The sequence below is a fragment of the Thunnus albacares genome, chromosome 23, assembly GCF_914725855.1.
Source record: "Thunnus albacares chromosome 23, fThuAlb1.1, whole genome shotgun sequence".
Lineage (NCBI taxonomy): Eukaryota > Metazoa > Chordata > Actinopteri > Scombriformes > Scombridae > Thunnus > Thunnus albacares.
Window position 1 is genome coordinate 24,383,161 of NC_058128.1, and position 17,532 is coordinate 24,400,692.

General features: G+C 40.4%; 2 protein-coding genes across 2 annotated transcripts; one reads left to right on the forward strand and one right to left on the reverse strand.

The window, feature by feature from the left end:
* The first annotated feature begins 3,580 nt into the window (after positions 1 to 3,580).
* kiss2 (kisspeptin 2) lies at positions 3,581 to 5,427 on the forward strand. The gene is made up of 2 exons (XM_044343644.1): positions 3,581 to 3,786; positions 5,093 to 5,427. The coding sequence occupies exons 1-2, from the start codon at positions 3,654 to 3,656 to the stop codon at positions 5,353 to 5,355; spliced, it is 396 nt and encodes a 131-aa protein (XP_044199579.1). The 5' UTR covers positions 3,581 to 3,653; the 3' UTR covers positions 5,356 to 5,427.
* Positions 5,428 to 6,567: 1,140 nt separating this feature from the next.
* On the reverse strand, positions 6,568 to 17,532 carry ldhba (lactate dehydrogenase Ba). Its single transcript, XM_044343172.1, has 8 exons — positions 17,396 to 17,532; positions 11,081 to 11,217; positions 10,726 to 10,843; positions 10,449 to 10,622; positions 10,161 to 10,334; positions 9,921 to 10,038; positions 8,236 to 8,359; positions 6,568 to 7,526 (listed from the first exon to the last, which is right to left on the reverse strand). Exons 2-8 carry the CDS (start codon positions 11,207 to 11,209, stop codon positions 7,359 to 7,361), a joined length of 1,005 nt encoding a protein of 334 aa, XP_044199107.1. The 5' UTR covers positions 11,210 to 11,217; positions 17,396 to 17,532; the 3' UTR covers positions 6,568 to 7,358.

Sequence of the window (17,532 nt, forward strand, 5' to 3'; positions counted from 1 at the left end):
TCTTTTCTTTTCTTTTCTTTTCTTTTCTTTTTCTTCTGCACTTTTTGTATTGTATAATTTACCACTGATCTGGTTGAACACAGTTTTTGGGAGATAATTCTCCTCAAATCCATATTTCTATAATAAATGTAATATTTCAGAAGCCCATTCATCTCCAACAGAATCCCTTTAATAGATTTTACTAAAAAGCCTATTTGTTGGTAAATTCAGCAACTGTTCCACAAACTCCTCAATGCTAGCTGTCTGTCTAATCTCACTGAACTCCCATCACATATGTCTTTCAGTATGTGCATATTTATGATCCTAAAAGTATCTAATTTGCACTGTTATGGACAAGTCAATCATTATCTGAAGTTGTGATGTCATTTAGACACATTTCCCCATGAGGGCAGGATCATTTATCTACTCATATCTGTTTAAGAATATTTAAAATTCATGTTACTCTTTAGAAATGGACAGATCATATTGTGCAGTGACACCCTTCATGGAGAACAGCATGAAATAAAATTTACCTCAAAAACATATAGGCCAGTGGTCATCATCATCTATCCTGGTACACTGTTACCGACACCTTCACTGACATTATGTCGAGTGTTTGTTCACCGATGTCAATGAATGGAAATGATAAAACCCAACAATCTAATACCAAAGCTAGATTACTAACTCTGCAAAGTGGGCAGCTGATGTCTAGCAATTACTTTGTGCAGTAATATCTTACCTAGATAGCATAAGGAAGTGGGCCACTTCAGGCAATGATGCAGCACTTGGCCTTCTTCTGGCCCAGACAAAATGGATGGGAGCCTGAAGTGGCCTACATGTAACATAGCAAATATGGCCCAAATATCCAAAGACAAATGTGGGCCATTTGTGGCAAAGATGTGATGCTCTCGGTGATGTGTAAACTGGATGTGACCCTAAAGTCGCCCATGTGATACATAGTGAATATGTCCCAGATATCACAAAACAAATGTGGGCCACCTTTGGCAAAGATCTGGCACAGTCGACAATAGTTAATGTTGCTGCACCACATATGGTGTAGCAAATGTGGCCCGGTTATCTTAAAACATACCGAGGCCAGTTCTGACAAAGATACGGCACAGTAAGCACTGGCTTGGCTTGATGTGAACCTAAAGTGGCCGACATGATATGGCAAATATGGCCTAAATACTATACAACAAATTTGGCCCACTTTTGGCAATTGTATGGCACAGTCAGCACTGGCTGTTATAGTGTGAGCCTAATGTGGCCCACATTTGAAATAGTAAATATGGCCCAAATATTGCTGAACATTATTGGACCACTTTAGGTAAAGATGTGGCACAATTGATACTGGCTTATCTGAATGTGAGCCTGAAGTGTGCACAAAGTGTGCACTGGCCTCCTCCTCTTATAAACATGGAATTTACTGTTCTATGTTACTCCAGGGATCATTGTCCTAACAGTCCAGCCACAGTCCCCAGTCTCTAGTCTAAGAACTGGTTTCCACTGCCTTGTTTGGTGCAATTAGCGTTGAACCCCACATGTACCCGATTGAACTGATTAACTGATAGCACCTTGTTGGGGGCTGCACAACTTAAGGCAGCTGTCTTTCCAGTGACACACAAATGCTTCATCCAACGGTCCCGGAATTTGCAAACCATGTTGACTGTGGTGACTGCAAAAACAATGTTGTTAGGCCTCTTGCTGGCAAACAGGAGTGCATTGCCAAAATGCCACCATTCCATGCAGGATGTAGGCTATATGAACATTAGGAGTGTGGGCCAGTTCTTGTTTATTTGGTTCGTTCTTGGTTGACATGCGGTATTGCTATGGTTTTCTTGTTGCCCGGATCTGGCAAACAGGAGCGGAATGCTTCAGTGCCGTCATTCCATGCAGTGTTTGGGCCAAATCAGGATATGGAATGTAGACCGGATCAGGGCCAGAATAAAAATGAACTGTGGTCAAGATTTGGGCCAGATATTGTGTATTTGGTTTGTTTTTGATTGAATTGACTGCTATGGTTTGCTTGTGGCCCGGATCTGGCAAACAGGCGTGGACCACCCAAATGCCATCTTTCCATGTGGTATGTGGGCCGGATGAGGATATGGAATGTGGGCACGATCAGGGCCAGAATAAAAATGAACTGTGGTCCAGGTATGGGCCAGATCTGGTTTATTTGTTTAGTTTTTGGTTTGCTTGTGGCCCAGATCTGGCAAACAGGAGCGGATCGCCCAAGTGGCATCATTCCATGCGGTATGTGGGCCGGATGAAGATATGGAATGTGGGCCTGATCAGGGCCAAAATAAAAATGAACTGTGGTCCAGGTGTGGGCCAGATCTGGTTTATTTGTTTAGTTTTTGGTATACATGTGGCATTGTTATGGTTTGCTTGTCGCCCACATCTGGCAAACAGGAGCGGACCACCCAAGTGCCATCATTCCATGTGGTATGTGGGCCACATGAAAGTGTCAGGTGTAGGCCTACAGCAATTTTGCTATCTGGGTAAGGCCTGAGATATTTTCTGTATTGTTACCTACAGTATATTGAGGTCCTGAGGTCTTGTAGAATGGCCCTGTCAAAAATCTAGTTTCATTACCTTTAACATTTTAGTTAACATGCTGCACTGTGCATATTCCTAAAGAAATTTCTCTTTAATCAAATTGTCAGACATAACCTGACTTACAGCAAACCTGGGCAGGGTTGTATCACATAGTAGGAATACTGCTTGGTGTCTTCACTCTTGGTAAAATGTGTCTAATACAAAAAGTAAGTGTAAAAATGAGTTGTGGAGAATTCTCCAAATGTATTCGGTTCAAATTCTGATCTATTGTATTCTATTAAAATCTGTTGAATCTGTGTTGTTCTGTAGGCCTACAGGGTTTTGAGACCATCAACATGTAATGTGCAGGTGACCTTTGTTGCATGTCATCCCCCATCTCTCTCCTCTAAACTGTCTCTTGTCTAATAAACACAAAAATGCTCCCAAAAATATATGAAACCTATTTGCTCTTTGAGATTTAGATTTAGAGATCTTTTATCTATTAATGCACCTATTGATCAGATCCTGTCCTAATTTCAAATAAAGCTGCATTTCACCCCTGTGAAGTCTTCAAATGTACATCCATCCAACATGCAGCAGCAGCAGAGCTTGTAAAGCCATCAACACTGTGATGCCTTTACTGGTTTGGGGTTCCCTCCGTGCACAGCATGGACTTGGTGTATTACACACATGGAGTTCTTAGCCAGAAAAAACTGAATTAAAAAAGTTTTTCAGTGACATCTAAGTCTGATGCTGCTGCAGCTTTTCTCATGGCTGAAGCCAAACCCAAAACCCTACAATTACACGTCCTGGCTTTGCACCCTTCTTCCACCACTTATTTAAAAATCCAGCACACATTATTGTGTACTGTACTGGATGTATGATCCCGAGCAAACTGAGCTGTCAACATTTCCGAGAAGAGCTGATGAATGATGCATTTCAGCACCGTCAGCAGCGGACAGCTCCGCAATTTACAGCCTCAGAGATGCAAACGGTTGTGATTGGCTGTGAGCTGCAGGAGCACGAGGTCACCTGGTGGGAATATAAAACAAGTGTGAATGGAGTGAACGTGTCAGTACCTGCTGAGTAGATGAACATTAACACTTTAAACTGAGCAGTTTGGACACACAGGGAGGATGTGGGTCTTCTGTCCAAAGATGAGGCTTGTGGCTCTGGTTGTTGTGTGCGGGCTGATGCTTGGTCTGGATGGAGGGAGTCTGGCTGAAGCTCTGCCAGGATTTGACTCTGAACAGAGGACACGGGGAACAGGTAAGCTGCCTGAACACATGACTTGTGGAATTTTTTACCTGGAAGATTTTGTTTTATTTTTTCAAATGACAAACTCTGGCTCTGATAATGGACAGTAGTGAAAGTAGTATTTACTTAGGCCTACTGTACCAAAAGTACAATTTTGAGGTACTTGTACTACTGAGTATTTTTTATGCTACTTTATACATCTACTCCAGTGCATTTATCTGACAGCTGTAGTTACTTTACAAATGAAGATCTTACATACAAAACACATGATAATCATAAAGTCTGATTTATTGTTTTAGATTAACCCAAGGATGACTGCCCATCATTAAAACACTGCTTCATTATAATAATAGAATATACTATGTCATATATAATATCATATCATATCATATCATATCATAGTAATATAACTTTCACCTTTGGTAATTTAGGTATTTTGCTGATGATTCTCTACTTTTGCTTAATAATTGTATAAGCATAATAAATTTATTGTGCTCATTTGTTTGACTGTAGTATTTGTGTTAAGACTTTATTGATTCACAGGGGAGAGATATTTATATACTTACTGCAGCACAAGTAACCTGCTAGGAGGTAGGAAACATAACAAAAATAATTATATCAATCTGAATTCATTCATTTACTCATATAGGTGTACATCATATAAATACCTTAGGCCATTTACATCATTTGTGCAAATATTTGTTCAAATAGGCCCATTACTCTATGTGCAAAAATAATAAGTGCAGCAGTGAAAGCTGCATTGAGGCAGTTTAGAGTCTGTACCAAACGCAATAAATAGCTATAAAGTAATAAATACGATAAACATGACAAATATGACAATATTTTCATGATATGCACATATGCAATATATGTGCATGTACAACAGAAAATAATAGTATAATATAATATACAATACAAAGAATATTATATTGTAGCACAATATGAAATCACAGTTCCTATTCCTGTGTATCATTTGTCAACATAAACATTCATATTCCCAAAAATGAGAGCACCTGTTGAGAGCAACTTGTTGAAAAAAATTCAAAATCAAATCATAAAAGTTAGAAATCATATCAATTAAAAATAAGTTTCTCCTCTATTGGAAGAACTGACAAATATTCTGATAGATATTCTGTAGGCTGGTAGAGAGTACGTGAATTTGTCTTCCTCTGTGTTTTAGAAATAGTGATCGAGAATAAATTCCTGTTTGCTTTCAAAGTGTCCTGATATTCTACCAGCAGCAGGCTGCAGGTGTGTGTGTTCAGCTGAGATCAGATGTGTTTAAAGTCTGAGCTGATGTCTGCTGCTGTTTCCTCAGCATCAGTCCTCTCTGCACTCAGGAGAAGCACTGCAGGAGATTTCCTGGAGGATCCCAACCTGTGTTTCTCCCTGAGAGAGAATGATGACCAGCGGCAGCTCCTGTGCAACGACCGCAGGAGCAAATTCAACTTCAACCCGTTTGGCCTTCGCTTTGGGAAGCGCTACAATGGCTACATTTACAGAAGAGCCGTTAAAAGAGCCAGGACAAATAAATTTTCACCCGTTGCTCTGTTTCCACGAGAACTGGAGGTGCCCATCTGAAGCACAAGTGTTTCTTCCTCTGAGGACTTCTGTCCCATGTATCAATGGTGAAAAAGTCACTGTGTGTGTTGAAAGGCCTTTCACTGGATAACAAATAATATGATGTTTCCCTGAATAAAACTTTTGTACCAACCTGTACTGTGAAATCATTTTGACATCTACAATAATGGAAGAGTTATAAGAGGAAAAACCTCCAAATAAAATAAATAAATGAAGGAAACACTGTTTGCTCTCATGTGAGGCTACTTATGGCATTTATAATAAAACCAATAATTATGTCAGTAGTTTATAGGAAATCAAGATGTAGTATGATATAAGAAAAAAAAAGTATGGTTATTAAAAAGCTAAAAAAGTATTCTTTGGTAGTGGCTTAATTCAACCACAAGGTGGCAGCACAGTACATTTTTAAATGACTAATTATTTTTTTAACGGAATAACATTATTAAACATTCAGATGTACTTCAGCAGCAGGATACATGATGCATTGCCAAATAAATATGCAATAAGCATAATATTTAACAATAATACTAAAAATATAAAAAGAAAATGAATTAAGATCATGGGGCTGTATTAAGAAGCTGTTTATATCAGGGGAAGACTTAGTTATATTTTCCGCACAAGTCCAATTTTACTGAAAAAAAAGCATATTTGTCCAAATCGTACTTAATGAAAGGAACTCTCAATAACTGGTTCTCCATATTCCGTTGATATCAGTATATTTTGAATTGTCTTATTATAGGGGCATATATAATGCCCTAAAATAGATCTCCATTACTTTATTAAAAATGCAAACTTTAAATATAACCATGCCTTAGCTTCCTATCAGTAAAGTTTGAGCATTTTGGATTTTAACTTTATTCCACCAACTTTTAGACATGTTAATATGGTTGACAACCTAAATATTTCATTAACTCAGATATTCATGTAGAAACAGCCTTAATTACATAAATAAGTTTTGTAGTCAAGATTCTCATACATCTAAAAATGAAACCCCATTCCATCCAGTTCTCCATAACAATAATCTTACTGTTGTTCTAAATAATTTCATTATGTGGTGAAAAATTATGAACATACAACAAGATACAAGTGAAGCCTGCAGGCAGATTTTTTAAACTATATTGTCAGTTTGGAAATACTGTAATTGCACCCCATTAGAAACTAACAAAATAAGACATTAGACATTAGAAAAATAAGACACTCATACACACTGCGTTTCATGAGGTTGAAGTTTATTAATTAAGTTACACGTTGCTGTTTCCAACAGATTACAACACAAGGTCAGACAGTCACAACTGATTTTGTTTTATGGTTAAAAAGACATTTCCACTCTCCCCCACCGCTCCGTCTCCCTTTGACAACACCGAGGAAACAGGAGAAGAAAAACCCACATTAAACTCACAATTCACTATTTGATGCGTGTTGACATAAATGTGTAGCCGTCTCTGTGCTGTACAGTCTCACTTTTAGACAAAGGCAGGAAGAAAACAAGTGTCCTTTCGGATTTTTAGGGTCTTTCTCTGGACGTTTATGGTCTTTTTCTCAGTGATTCCCTGCAGGGAGCTGAAGGAACAACTCAGTACAAACAGGAAGAGAACAGTGACACTTTTGGCTTTGAGGGTTGTGTTTGATCCAGCTGAAACACAAGAATCCATACAGAGTACAGTAACACAGGTCAGCCTACACCTCCTACCACAGACACAATAACACAGCAACTTCAGCCTACTAGAGCAGAGAGATGGGGAGCAAATGTGCTTTTTTTCTTTTTTTAAAGGAGAATACCAGTCATTTTTTATGACTTTTTTGAGGTGTTGATGATTGACAGGAAATAGACGGTGACATAATGCATACTGATGACATACATTATAAAACTGAACACTTAACTGACATCATTTTTTTAAAAACACTGGTATTGTCCTTTAAAATAAGAGTCTAAAAGAGAGTGTGTGTGCGTGTGGACAGGCCTCTCCGGATCATTGCTGTGTGTTATATATGTGTTGGAGTGTTCAGAGGTCCTTGAGGTCCTTCTGGATGCCCCACAGTGTGTCGGCGCTCTTCCTCAGCTGGCCAACCTCGGCGTCTGTCAGGGTCATGTTGATAACGCTGTTCACGCCGCTGCTGTTCAGCACGCAGGGTAGAGACAGGAAGACCTCCTCACTGATGCCGTACATGTCCTGAGGAAATACACACACGGTTATGCTGTTAGGCTCAAACAAACTTACAAACCTTGACAGTATTAAAGGAAGAGTTCGAGAGTTAAAGAGCAGTTCAGGGTGTGGTTAGCCTAGCTTAGCATTATGACTGGAAGCCGAGGGGGGGGGGGGGGGGGGCTAGATACATTGTTTTTGTCAGTCTCCATCATGAAAACTTCAAACTACATCATAAATAGTCATTTTTATGTTATGTATGAACTTAATAAACACGATACAACGTGTTAATAAACAAGCTGTAGAGGTCTTGTTAGGCTAGCTAGCTAGCTGGCTAGGGGAAGCTGTTTCCCGCTAAGCTAGGCTAACCACACCCTGAACTCCATGACCAGCTGAATGCAAACACCAAACACCAGTAACAACAAGATGGTCATGACAGAATTCTCAAAACATAACAAACTCATGAGGAGCATCCAAATGTAGCAAAATAAGTGACCAGTGGGCAAAGGATTATGGGATACTGAGTTCCATTAAGTTGTGTCCTCGAGGGCAAAATGAATCCACATTTCTTGGATGCACCACTATTATTATTTTCCAATAACAGTGAAACATTTCTTTATTTTCTTAGGATTAGGGTTGCGTGTTTCCAGTATATGAGTTCTCTGTTCAGCCTTCAGTATGTATGAGTGTATTCTGTGTGTGTGTGTGTGTGTGTGTGTGTGTGTGTGTTTCTGACCTTGACCATGGTGGAGACGGGGTGGACGCGGCTCATGTTCTTGATGATGCTCTCGGTCAGGTCGGCCACACTCAGACCGATGGCCCAGTTGGTGTAACCCTTCAGCTTGATCACCTCGTAGGCACTGAAACACAATGTGGCACTCTGTTACCATCTGTGTGTGTGTGTCACTACATGTTTTATTCCCTCTTATCTATTGTATTTGTCACTCTGTTTTATGTACTCTTTTTTATCTTGTGTGCATTAGTCTCAAATTGTCTTGTACTGTCTTATTATCAGCTTGTCAGTCATCTGTAAAGCACTTTAAACTGCACTGAGCTGTATGAAAGGTGCTATACAAATAAAGTGTGACTGACTGCATATTGAATATATTATAGAATGGGACAGTCAGATCCAGTCTGATTGGTCTGACAGATATAACTGAGTATCTGCCTTTGTAGCACAGCTCTAAATGTACATTAACGTGTGAAGCTTACATTAACAGTGGCAGGATTGGAGGTTACATTCCCACTGGACCGCCTGCACTAAAACTGTAATCAACAGTGGCCTCAGATAACAGGAGCACTCACAGCTCCTCCACTGAGAGACAGTGTTAAATACTGATACACACAATCAATTCCTGACAGGAGTTATCTTTTCACTGCATGTAATATTTTCATTCTGATATTTTCTCTCCATTTAATAGCCACAGCAGGATTCAATCTGTGCTCTGACAGTTACAACTGTAGTGATTTTTATGGACATGATCCCTGACTGTGTCTCCTCATATAAACTAGAATGATGTAAATAACAGCTGAATATTTCTACAAAACTAACCTACATAAGGATTTGTATTTGGTTCTTTTACAATAAGAACTTGGCAGCAGTGTCTCCTCTTCTCTCCGAGGTATGTAAACTAACAAAGGGTCATGTGAAGGGAAGCTAATCCTTCCAGACAGTGATCACAAGTCCCTTATGTAGGCACAGTGTTGGTTAATATTAGCTGGCAGCAGAGTTCAGCTGCAAGAGGGAAGAATTCAGCTGCTGGAGGCTTTAAAACTGCTCTAAAACCAACAGTGTTCCACTTTTTTTAACTTTTAGAAATAAATGATTTGTTTTGAAGACTGTATGGTACATTTAAAGTTCTGTAAAAAGCCAGTAAGTGGACCTTGAGTTGGGGATTGTTACGTCAAACTACTTCTAAGGTCAAGAATAAACTTTCATGCTTAACTTTGAACCAGTAAGGACAAGATGTCCTTAAACTGGTAGTGAAGTCATAACAACTGATAAATGAGCAAACTCTCTCTGCTGATGACGACAGTGTGATAAAGTTGAAAGTTCTGGAAAAAGGTGGAAAAAGTTGAAACTTGCCAAATACCGTAGCAGAGAGCCGAGGTTCACTGAAAAGAACTTTGTACTGCTCTGGATATAATGGACATACTGTACCCTGCAGAGCTGGGACAGACTTCTCAGTTGCTCACTATTACAGTCTGAATTACATAGTGCAAGTACTGGTGTGGCTGTACTAATTAACAAATGATGAATTATCTTAGAATATAGAGAGTAAACCCCAGGAACACACTTGATAGGATGATCAGAGAAACCCTCAGAGTCACAGAGGCTTGAGGAACAGAGGTTAACTCTTAACTCACAACTTCAACTCTGATATCTTTATGGTGAGACACACTGAATCACGCACTGCGTACCTGTCCACCACAGCCTTGTGTGTGGCCTTCCACTGCTCCTTGTCAGCATCAGTGCCGATCTCAGGGTTCAGCTTCTGCAGGTTGACTCCTGCCACATTGGCACCGCTCCACACAGGCACTGGAATAAAGAGAAACACACAGTTACAACTACAGTATGTGTGATTTTGATATGACATCACATTCACTTGTTCAGCACAACCTCCAACAGAAAGAAACGATATTCTGACATGTATCACCCACCGCTGGTGTCTCCGTGCTCGCCCAGCACCCAGCCGTTGAAGGAGCTGGCGTGGATGCCGAGACGTTCGGCCATCATGTAGCGGAAGCGGGCGGAGTCAAGGTTGGTGCCGCTGCCGATGACGCGGTGTTTGGGCAGACCGCTCAGCTTCCAGGTCACGTAGGTCAGCACATCGACTGTGGAGAGGGGGGTGTTCAAACCAGGGATTATTCATATGCAAACATACACACACATGCAACAAACCTGAATTATTATTAATGTTGAAATAGAATATAAATGTGTGTATTCACCGGGGTTGGAGACGACGATGAGCGTGCAGTTGGGGCTGTACTTCATGATCTGGGGGATGATGGCCTTGAAGACGTTGACGTTCCTCTGCACCAGGTTGAGGCGGCTCTCGCCTTCCTGCTGGCGAACACCAGCTGTCACCACCACCAGGCGAGAGTTGGCTGTCACCGCGTAGTCTGGAGGAGGAAGAGAGTGAGTTCAGATGTGATGAGTGATGTTAGGGGGAAGATGAGAAGTTATCAGGTGCAGCGTAGCTCTGTGCGGGCAGCAGGTCCTCACCTTTGTCAGCAACGATCTTGGAGGTCTTGAGGAAGAGGCTGCCGTGCTGCAGGTCCATCATCTCTCCCTTCAGACGATCCTCCATCACATCCACCAGAGCCAGCTCGTCACACAGGTCCTGACAGGAGGAAGAGGAGGAGGACGGTGAGCATAAGAAGATGTTTGTGGCGGAGAAATGCAGAGTCCATTCCACATTCAACAAAACTTCAACTTCAAAACTTCAAACACTACAAATCTTTCTCCCCATGTGTTGCAAGACATTTTTGCTATATTTTTTAAATAGATGTTTTTGTATAGGCTGTTTTCTATTTCTCTCTCATAATAAAAGCCATGCTGAAGGTGTTGTGTGTCTTACCCGCAGCAGGATGCTGACGGCGCAGGCCATGCCCACCTGGCCCACGCCGACCACCGTCACCTTGTTCCTGGGAGGCTCAGCGGAGCCGCTGGCCATGGGGCTGATCAGCTTCTGCAGTACTGACGACATGATCAGAGCTGTTGGGGAGACACAGAGACGATGTGTGAGCGCTCTGCTTTCATCTGTCTCAAGTTATTTCATCTCATAAATATACTGCAGCCTCCTGGCTTTGTTTTCTACACAAGAAGATGTGTGTCAGTATCTTGAAACGAGACAGAATTAGACCGATGAGCGAACTTGGATCAATAAAATGACCCAAATGTTTTCACCATCAGGGACATATTCTCCCTCTTTGGAAAGAAACCCATGGATATTTCAAAAAATACATCCACAGAGTTCAGCACCCTGCAGCTTGCACAACAGCAGTGAGACACAGAGCTGTCTTTTATAATAATAATAAAGGACTGGGCTAGTCAGAACACTGTCTCAAGGAGTTCATCTCACACACACACAATTCTACTCATAAGCATCAAAAATGTAGATAAACAGTAGGGCTGTAACTAATGATTACTTTCATTATCCACTAATCTGTTGATTGTTTTCTGTCTTCATTTGGTCTTTAAAATGTTTGAAAATGGTGAAAAATATTGGTCAGTGTTTCCAAAAGCCCAAGATGACGTCCTCAAATGTCTTGTTTTGTCCCGACCAACAGTCCACAACTCAAAGATATTCAGTTTACTGTCAGAGAGGACTAAAGAAACCAGGAAATATTCACAGAAGCTGGAATCAGAAAATTTGTAATTTTTTGTAATTTTTAAATGATTATTCTATTATAAAAAGATAATCGATAATAATGCATTAATTTTCTGTCAATCAGTAATCAACTTATCATTGCAGCTCTAGCTGTGACTTATGATTACTCTTGTGATCATTAGCATATAAATCGTCAACCATAATGATGAATCATCTCAAATAACAAGAACCTGAAGTGATTTTTGGTGATTAATGATGAATCATCTCAAATAACAAGAATATGAAGTGATTTTGAAAGGGATCATGATTGCACTTCCAAAAATTTAGAAGACTCACAAATCTGTGCTGCAGACGTCAGGATGTCCTGACTTATAGTCCCTATGGAAAGTATCCAAAAACACTGGATCCTACACTTCCCATAACGCAACTCATTCGTTAGACCCTCTCCGCCTGGTAAACACATCTTTTGAACTGCAAGCCCCCAGTTTGTAACACAGCCTTTCTGTTATAAATGTGTAGTCTACAAACCTCAAAGTCATTAGCTTTAATGACCACTGATGACATTACTATGACATTATTTCAGGGTTAACTTCATCCAAACACACTTTATACAGACATACAACTTTTGAAAGTGTCTTATATCACTGTTATGCTGATGATATTCCGCTGTATGTCTCTTTTTGAGACTGATAAACTACATGTTTTGCACAATTGTCTAACTGCCATAAAGGACTGGATGGCTAATAACTTTTTACAATTAAACACAGATAAGACTGATGTCCTTATCATTGCTTCACGCAGCATAGCTTCCATGGTTGCTCATTGTATTGGGTCCCTTTCTTCAGCTGTACAGTCTAATCCTATTCCTTGTATCACAACCAGAACTAGAGATGATTATTCAGGCTTTTTTATCATCCCCGCTGGACTACTGCAATTCCCTTATCACCTGCCTCAGCAAGTCATCCCTGGACCGTCTACAAATGGTCCAGAACCCTGCTGTAAGACTGTTGACCAGGTCCAACAGGAAGACTCGCATCACATCCATCTTACCATCTTTACATTGGCTTCCCATCCAGTTAAGGATTCATTTTAAGGTTCTTGTTTTCACATATAGAGCTCTGCATGGTCAGGCACCTGTGTACATCTCTGACCTGCTCCATCCTTATATCACCAGTAGGTCACTTAGGTCTTCTGAGTAGAGCTTACTGGTTGTCCCTCACTCTCAACTGAACATACAATCTGCAGTCTCTGTAAATGCCTTTAAAAAACAGCTGAAGACTCATTAATTCAAACTGGCCTTTTGTCTCACCTCATAGTGTCTAGTGTTTGTATTTTGTGTGTTTTTAAGGTCTGTTGTTGCTTATGTTTTATTGTTTGATTCTTTTATTTTATCTTATATTGTACTATATTTATTTCTTTAACAATTTTACTCTTGAGAAGCACTCAGTTTTTTTGACCTGCTCTGGGAAAGGTGCTATATTAAATAAACTTACTTACTTACTATGATGAGTAAAATGATCAGTGATGTAAATCAGTGAAGTTTCCTCTTAAATGGCTCATTTTGTCTGACAGTTAACAAATAACAAGTATTTAATTTATAATGCTATAAAATGAAGGGATAGCAAACAAACAAACAAACAAAGGAGCTATATAATACTCACAGTTCACTCTACAGGATTCAGTCCAAATGTAAATGAGCACAAATTAAAGTCCACAACCAAAATGGAGAAGTTAAGTGAATAAAAATGAATCTTCCTGGTTTGTGCGCAAGTGAAATTAAAAAAAAAAAGTTAAGCAGTTCAAACAAATAAACCGCACATGAAGTGAGTAACCACGGCAACACTTACAGGAAGACGAGCGAATGGGCGTCAGAAAGCGAGACATCATGGTGGTATTCAACGCAGGAACCAAAGCCACAGATCACCAGCGACTAACTACTAACATACCTACAGTGCATCATTCATTTTAAATACTGTCTGATAGAGATGGGTCTATCCCATCACTATCCCATCATAAACACAGTGTCAGCTAATCTGTACAAACATGATGTGTTAATGTAGGTTAGTCATATCCATCACTGCAGCAGCTTCTGTATTATCTGCTGTCAGCATTATCATTCCTGATGATGTCACATTCAGATAAAACACACTCACAGACTGAGATTTATCATGCCAACATGAAGATAGGGTTCTTTATGGATGCTTGTGTGAGGCCCAGAAAAGACACGAGAACATCTGCTCATCCATCCAGGAAGCAGTTCACAGTGGACAACAGGTGGCTGGGTACATCCTGCTCCGGTTGCCAGTCTACCATGCTCACCAAAGAACCTGAAGGGTTCCTGCAGTCACCCATCCAAGTGCTTAGGCCTGAACATTTTTAACATTTGAGTTCAGATGATATCTGGTGTGCTCTGGGTGGTAGGGCCATAAGCAAAACTAGAACAGTTCTGCTGGTTACCTGGCAACCCAAGAAATGGTTACAGCACACAACTCCCACAGACCACAATTTGTCATTTTTACATTTTTGTTTGTGTACAGATTTAACAAACTAGATGTAACGTGTTAATTAGTGAGATGTCAAGGTGTTGGTACTCATGATAGAAGGTTTGATACATTCATGAGGGTAATAGAGTGGCAGCTGTTCAGTCCCAGAAGGTGGAGTTGACCCCCCCTCCCAGCAGCTCCCATCTGGAACAATGATGATAAAATGTATCATACAGATACAGAACACTGACAGATACAGAACATCTTGTCCCAAGATAAAAAAGAAACACATGGTCCCTCTGTCTCTCTCATTGTTGTACTACACATATACAATGTACCCAGAACACAGGGACAAGCACAGAAGTAAATACTATACATGCAGGTCTACAAACATATTCCACTAAAGACCTTCAGCCTGTTACATTGTACATTGTCCACATACTGTACATACAGTATCTGTGCTGTCCTTGGTCTCCAAAGGACAATTCCTATATTTTTAGCACAACTATCAGGCTAACTCAATCTAATCCAAGAGGGAAGCCTTTCATTTTATACACAGAGAGATTTCTCCATGTGACACCTCTTGGTCAAATATTCATTCAGTTCATTAAACAAGAAATAATGTAAAGGGAAAAATGGGAGGAAAACTCAAATGAGCTAAGGGGTAGACTGCAGATGTATTTTTAAATCATAATTTATATCTATTGTCTGATTTTAGCACTCTTTTTGACAATCTAAATAAATGTAGAATTCCTCGTTTAAAAAATTGAAATAATGAGGTCATTGGTTATTTTTACTTGATTCTACTTTCTGTTTAAGTTTCTGGTGTCTATTTCATCACTATTTCAGTGTGTTTTCAGTTCATGAAAGTTAACTGTAACATTTCAGTCGCCTAAAAAGTCTTGTTCAGTGTTTGGTTGTATTAAAAGACTCTCTAAGGGGTCAGATGTTCAGTTTTTCTAGTAAGAACATTTTATTTTAATGGTCTTAAGCCTGTTTTTCACTAGTGAAAATTAGCATTAGCGTTAGCATTATTGCAGTTAACCATAGACTGTAAATGCACTGTGGTAACCAAGCTAGCAGCTAGCGTTAGGGTCAGCTCCACCCTCTCGTCCAAATATGGTCACTTCTCATTACTTCTGGCTGTATGTTGAAACCTGTTTTTCTAACTGTTGCAACTAAACAAACAGAAACACATCAGTCTACCACAGCTGCCTTCTTAAAATACTACTAGTGCACACACACACACACACACACACAGTGGTGCTGCTACAACTTCTGGGCTCTCTGAAAGGCCCATTGAATTACCCTCACAGACACCTTGAACACACACACACACTTCTCTAACTGTAATTCCACACCACTATGCTATAAATGTGCAACTACACTACCTCCATCTAAACTCTGCCTTTCACTTCTCTCACTTCACTGTGCTGTTAACATTTCATTTCTGTCATCCAGAGCTACAATCTCAGTTTACAGTGGCACATGCCAAATATGCATGATGCTCAGGACAAAAACAATCACATCTAGGTGACAACATGGAAGTAAATGTATAATTAATTCTATAATCGATAACATACGGCGAAATGTTTCACGCCTCACAACAGGAAGTTTGGTTTACGGCCGCGTGTTTACAACTTTCATGTTGTGCTTCAGTGAAGTGAGTTCACAGGACGATAGCCTGAATGAAGGTCAGATGGACATTTAACTGCGGACGAGCTGATCTGCACAGCGCTGTACAGCTGTCACTACATCAGCTGTAGCAACAGGCAGGTTTCATACTATATCAAGGTCAGATGAACATTTAAGATGGCGGGGGACAGAGAGGGACATAAAAATGGGACACAACGTACAAAAAAAAAAGGCTTTCCCAACTTTTATTTGTCGCCATCTCCAGAGACATGATAGTCCTATTTAATAAATTGTTAGATATGAGAAATGATTTTCACATCTACTTTAGATGATAATAGTCAGATAGATATCTATCATGAGAAAAAATAGAACTAAGGTCACCCTGGAGCCCCATGCAGCAGAGACTGAGACAGAGAGACAGAATGTCCCTGCATGGCCTCTGTTTGGGAGCCACTGAATAAGTTATAGTATGCATGGAGAACAAAGCCTGTGAGCTCATGTTGCCCTGTAATATTCAGCCTGCTGGCACAGACTGACAACAAGTTAAGACATCGGCTCATATCAAGGTCAAAAGCACACTGGAAATAGGGAAGGGGAGGTGCTGCACCTCGTGGCTGTAAACTGGGCTGACAATTGTTCAGAAGACAATAGAGCCTTTCAACACAATGTCCCATTATAGCCTCCTAAAATCAATCAACTATTTCATAACCAGCTCAGCCGCCTATGTCCTATAAACACAATCTGTAAAGTGATATGCCGCTTTCAGTCCTGTCTTGTGCTGTTGTTTTAGTGGAACTGGGGTTATGTAATAGCTGGGTTGAGCCCTGCCGTCGCCCTTCATTCCCCCTCAGTCGCCCCTCAGTGATGCTGAGACGCAGAAATAACTGCAGCGACATAAAAGCTTCAAATAAATATTTACAGAGCCTTTTTAACAGCGGAACAGGATTCCACCTTCAAGTTCACTGCCAGCTCATTGGGAGGCTGTTTCCTGTTTACGCCATATTACAAAACATGGCTACAAACATACAGGAAAAGAGCTACGTTTGCACGTGGACACACATGTACCGACGTTCACGTTAAATAATATCCAGACAATATGTTTTACATCACAGAGCCGCTTACTGAGCTGCACTTTGTACAGCTGAGGCTGTAAATGAACAACATGTAATTAAAGGTTATATTAACTCGTAACGGTACCTGATAGCTTTTAAACAATCTAAAGTGAACCATAACTTTCAATAATCTTCTCAAGAATGTTGATTCATAGAGTTTAACTATAGTTCCGTTGAACTTTGCGGAAATTCAGATGGTTTCCTGCAGCGGGCGTTCCAGCTCTGAGCATCCATTGCTGCTGAGGCGTTCAGCACGCATCACTGTGGAGCTGTACCAGCCCCGGAAATAAAATATATAATCATATATTGAAAATAATCATCAGATTACGTACATGTTGTTCGGTTGTTTCTAAAGGGTGATATCCGCTATCTGGTCCGGTGGAGGAGAAAGGAGGAGTCGTTGCAGCGTCCGGCGGCTAACGGGAGATGCAGAGAAGTGTGGAACTGAGCTGATTGCAGTGAGGAGGAG

Bases quoted from the DNA above. Each gene is read 5' to 3' on its own strand.
- kiss2 (XM_044343644.1), top strand. From the start codon at position 3,654: ATGTGGGTCTTCTGTCCAAAGATGAGGCTTGTGGCTCTGGTTGTTGTG. The intron at 3,787-5,092 runs GTAAGCTGCCTG...CTGTTTCCTCAG, and splicing joins ACAGAGGACACGGGGAACAG to CATCAGTCCTCTCTGCACTC.
- ldhba (XM_044343172.1), bottom strand. From the start codon at position 11,209: ATGTCGTCAGTACTGCAGAAGCTGATCAGCCCCATGGCCAGCGGCTCC. The intron at 10,623-10,725 runs GTGAGGACCTGC...TTCCTCCTCCAG, and splicing joins CAAGATCGTTGCTGACAAAG to ACTACGCGGTGACAGCCAAC. The intron at 7,527-8,235 runs GTCAGAAACACA...GTATTTCCTCAG, and splicing joins CCGTCTCCACCATGGTCAAG to GACATGTACGGCATCAGTGA.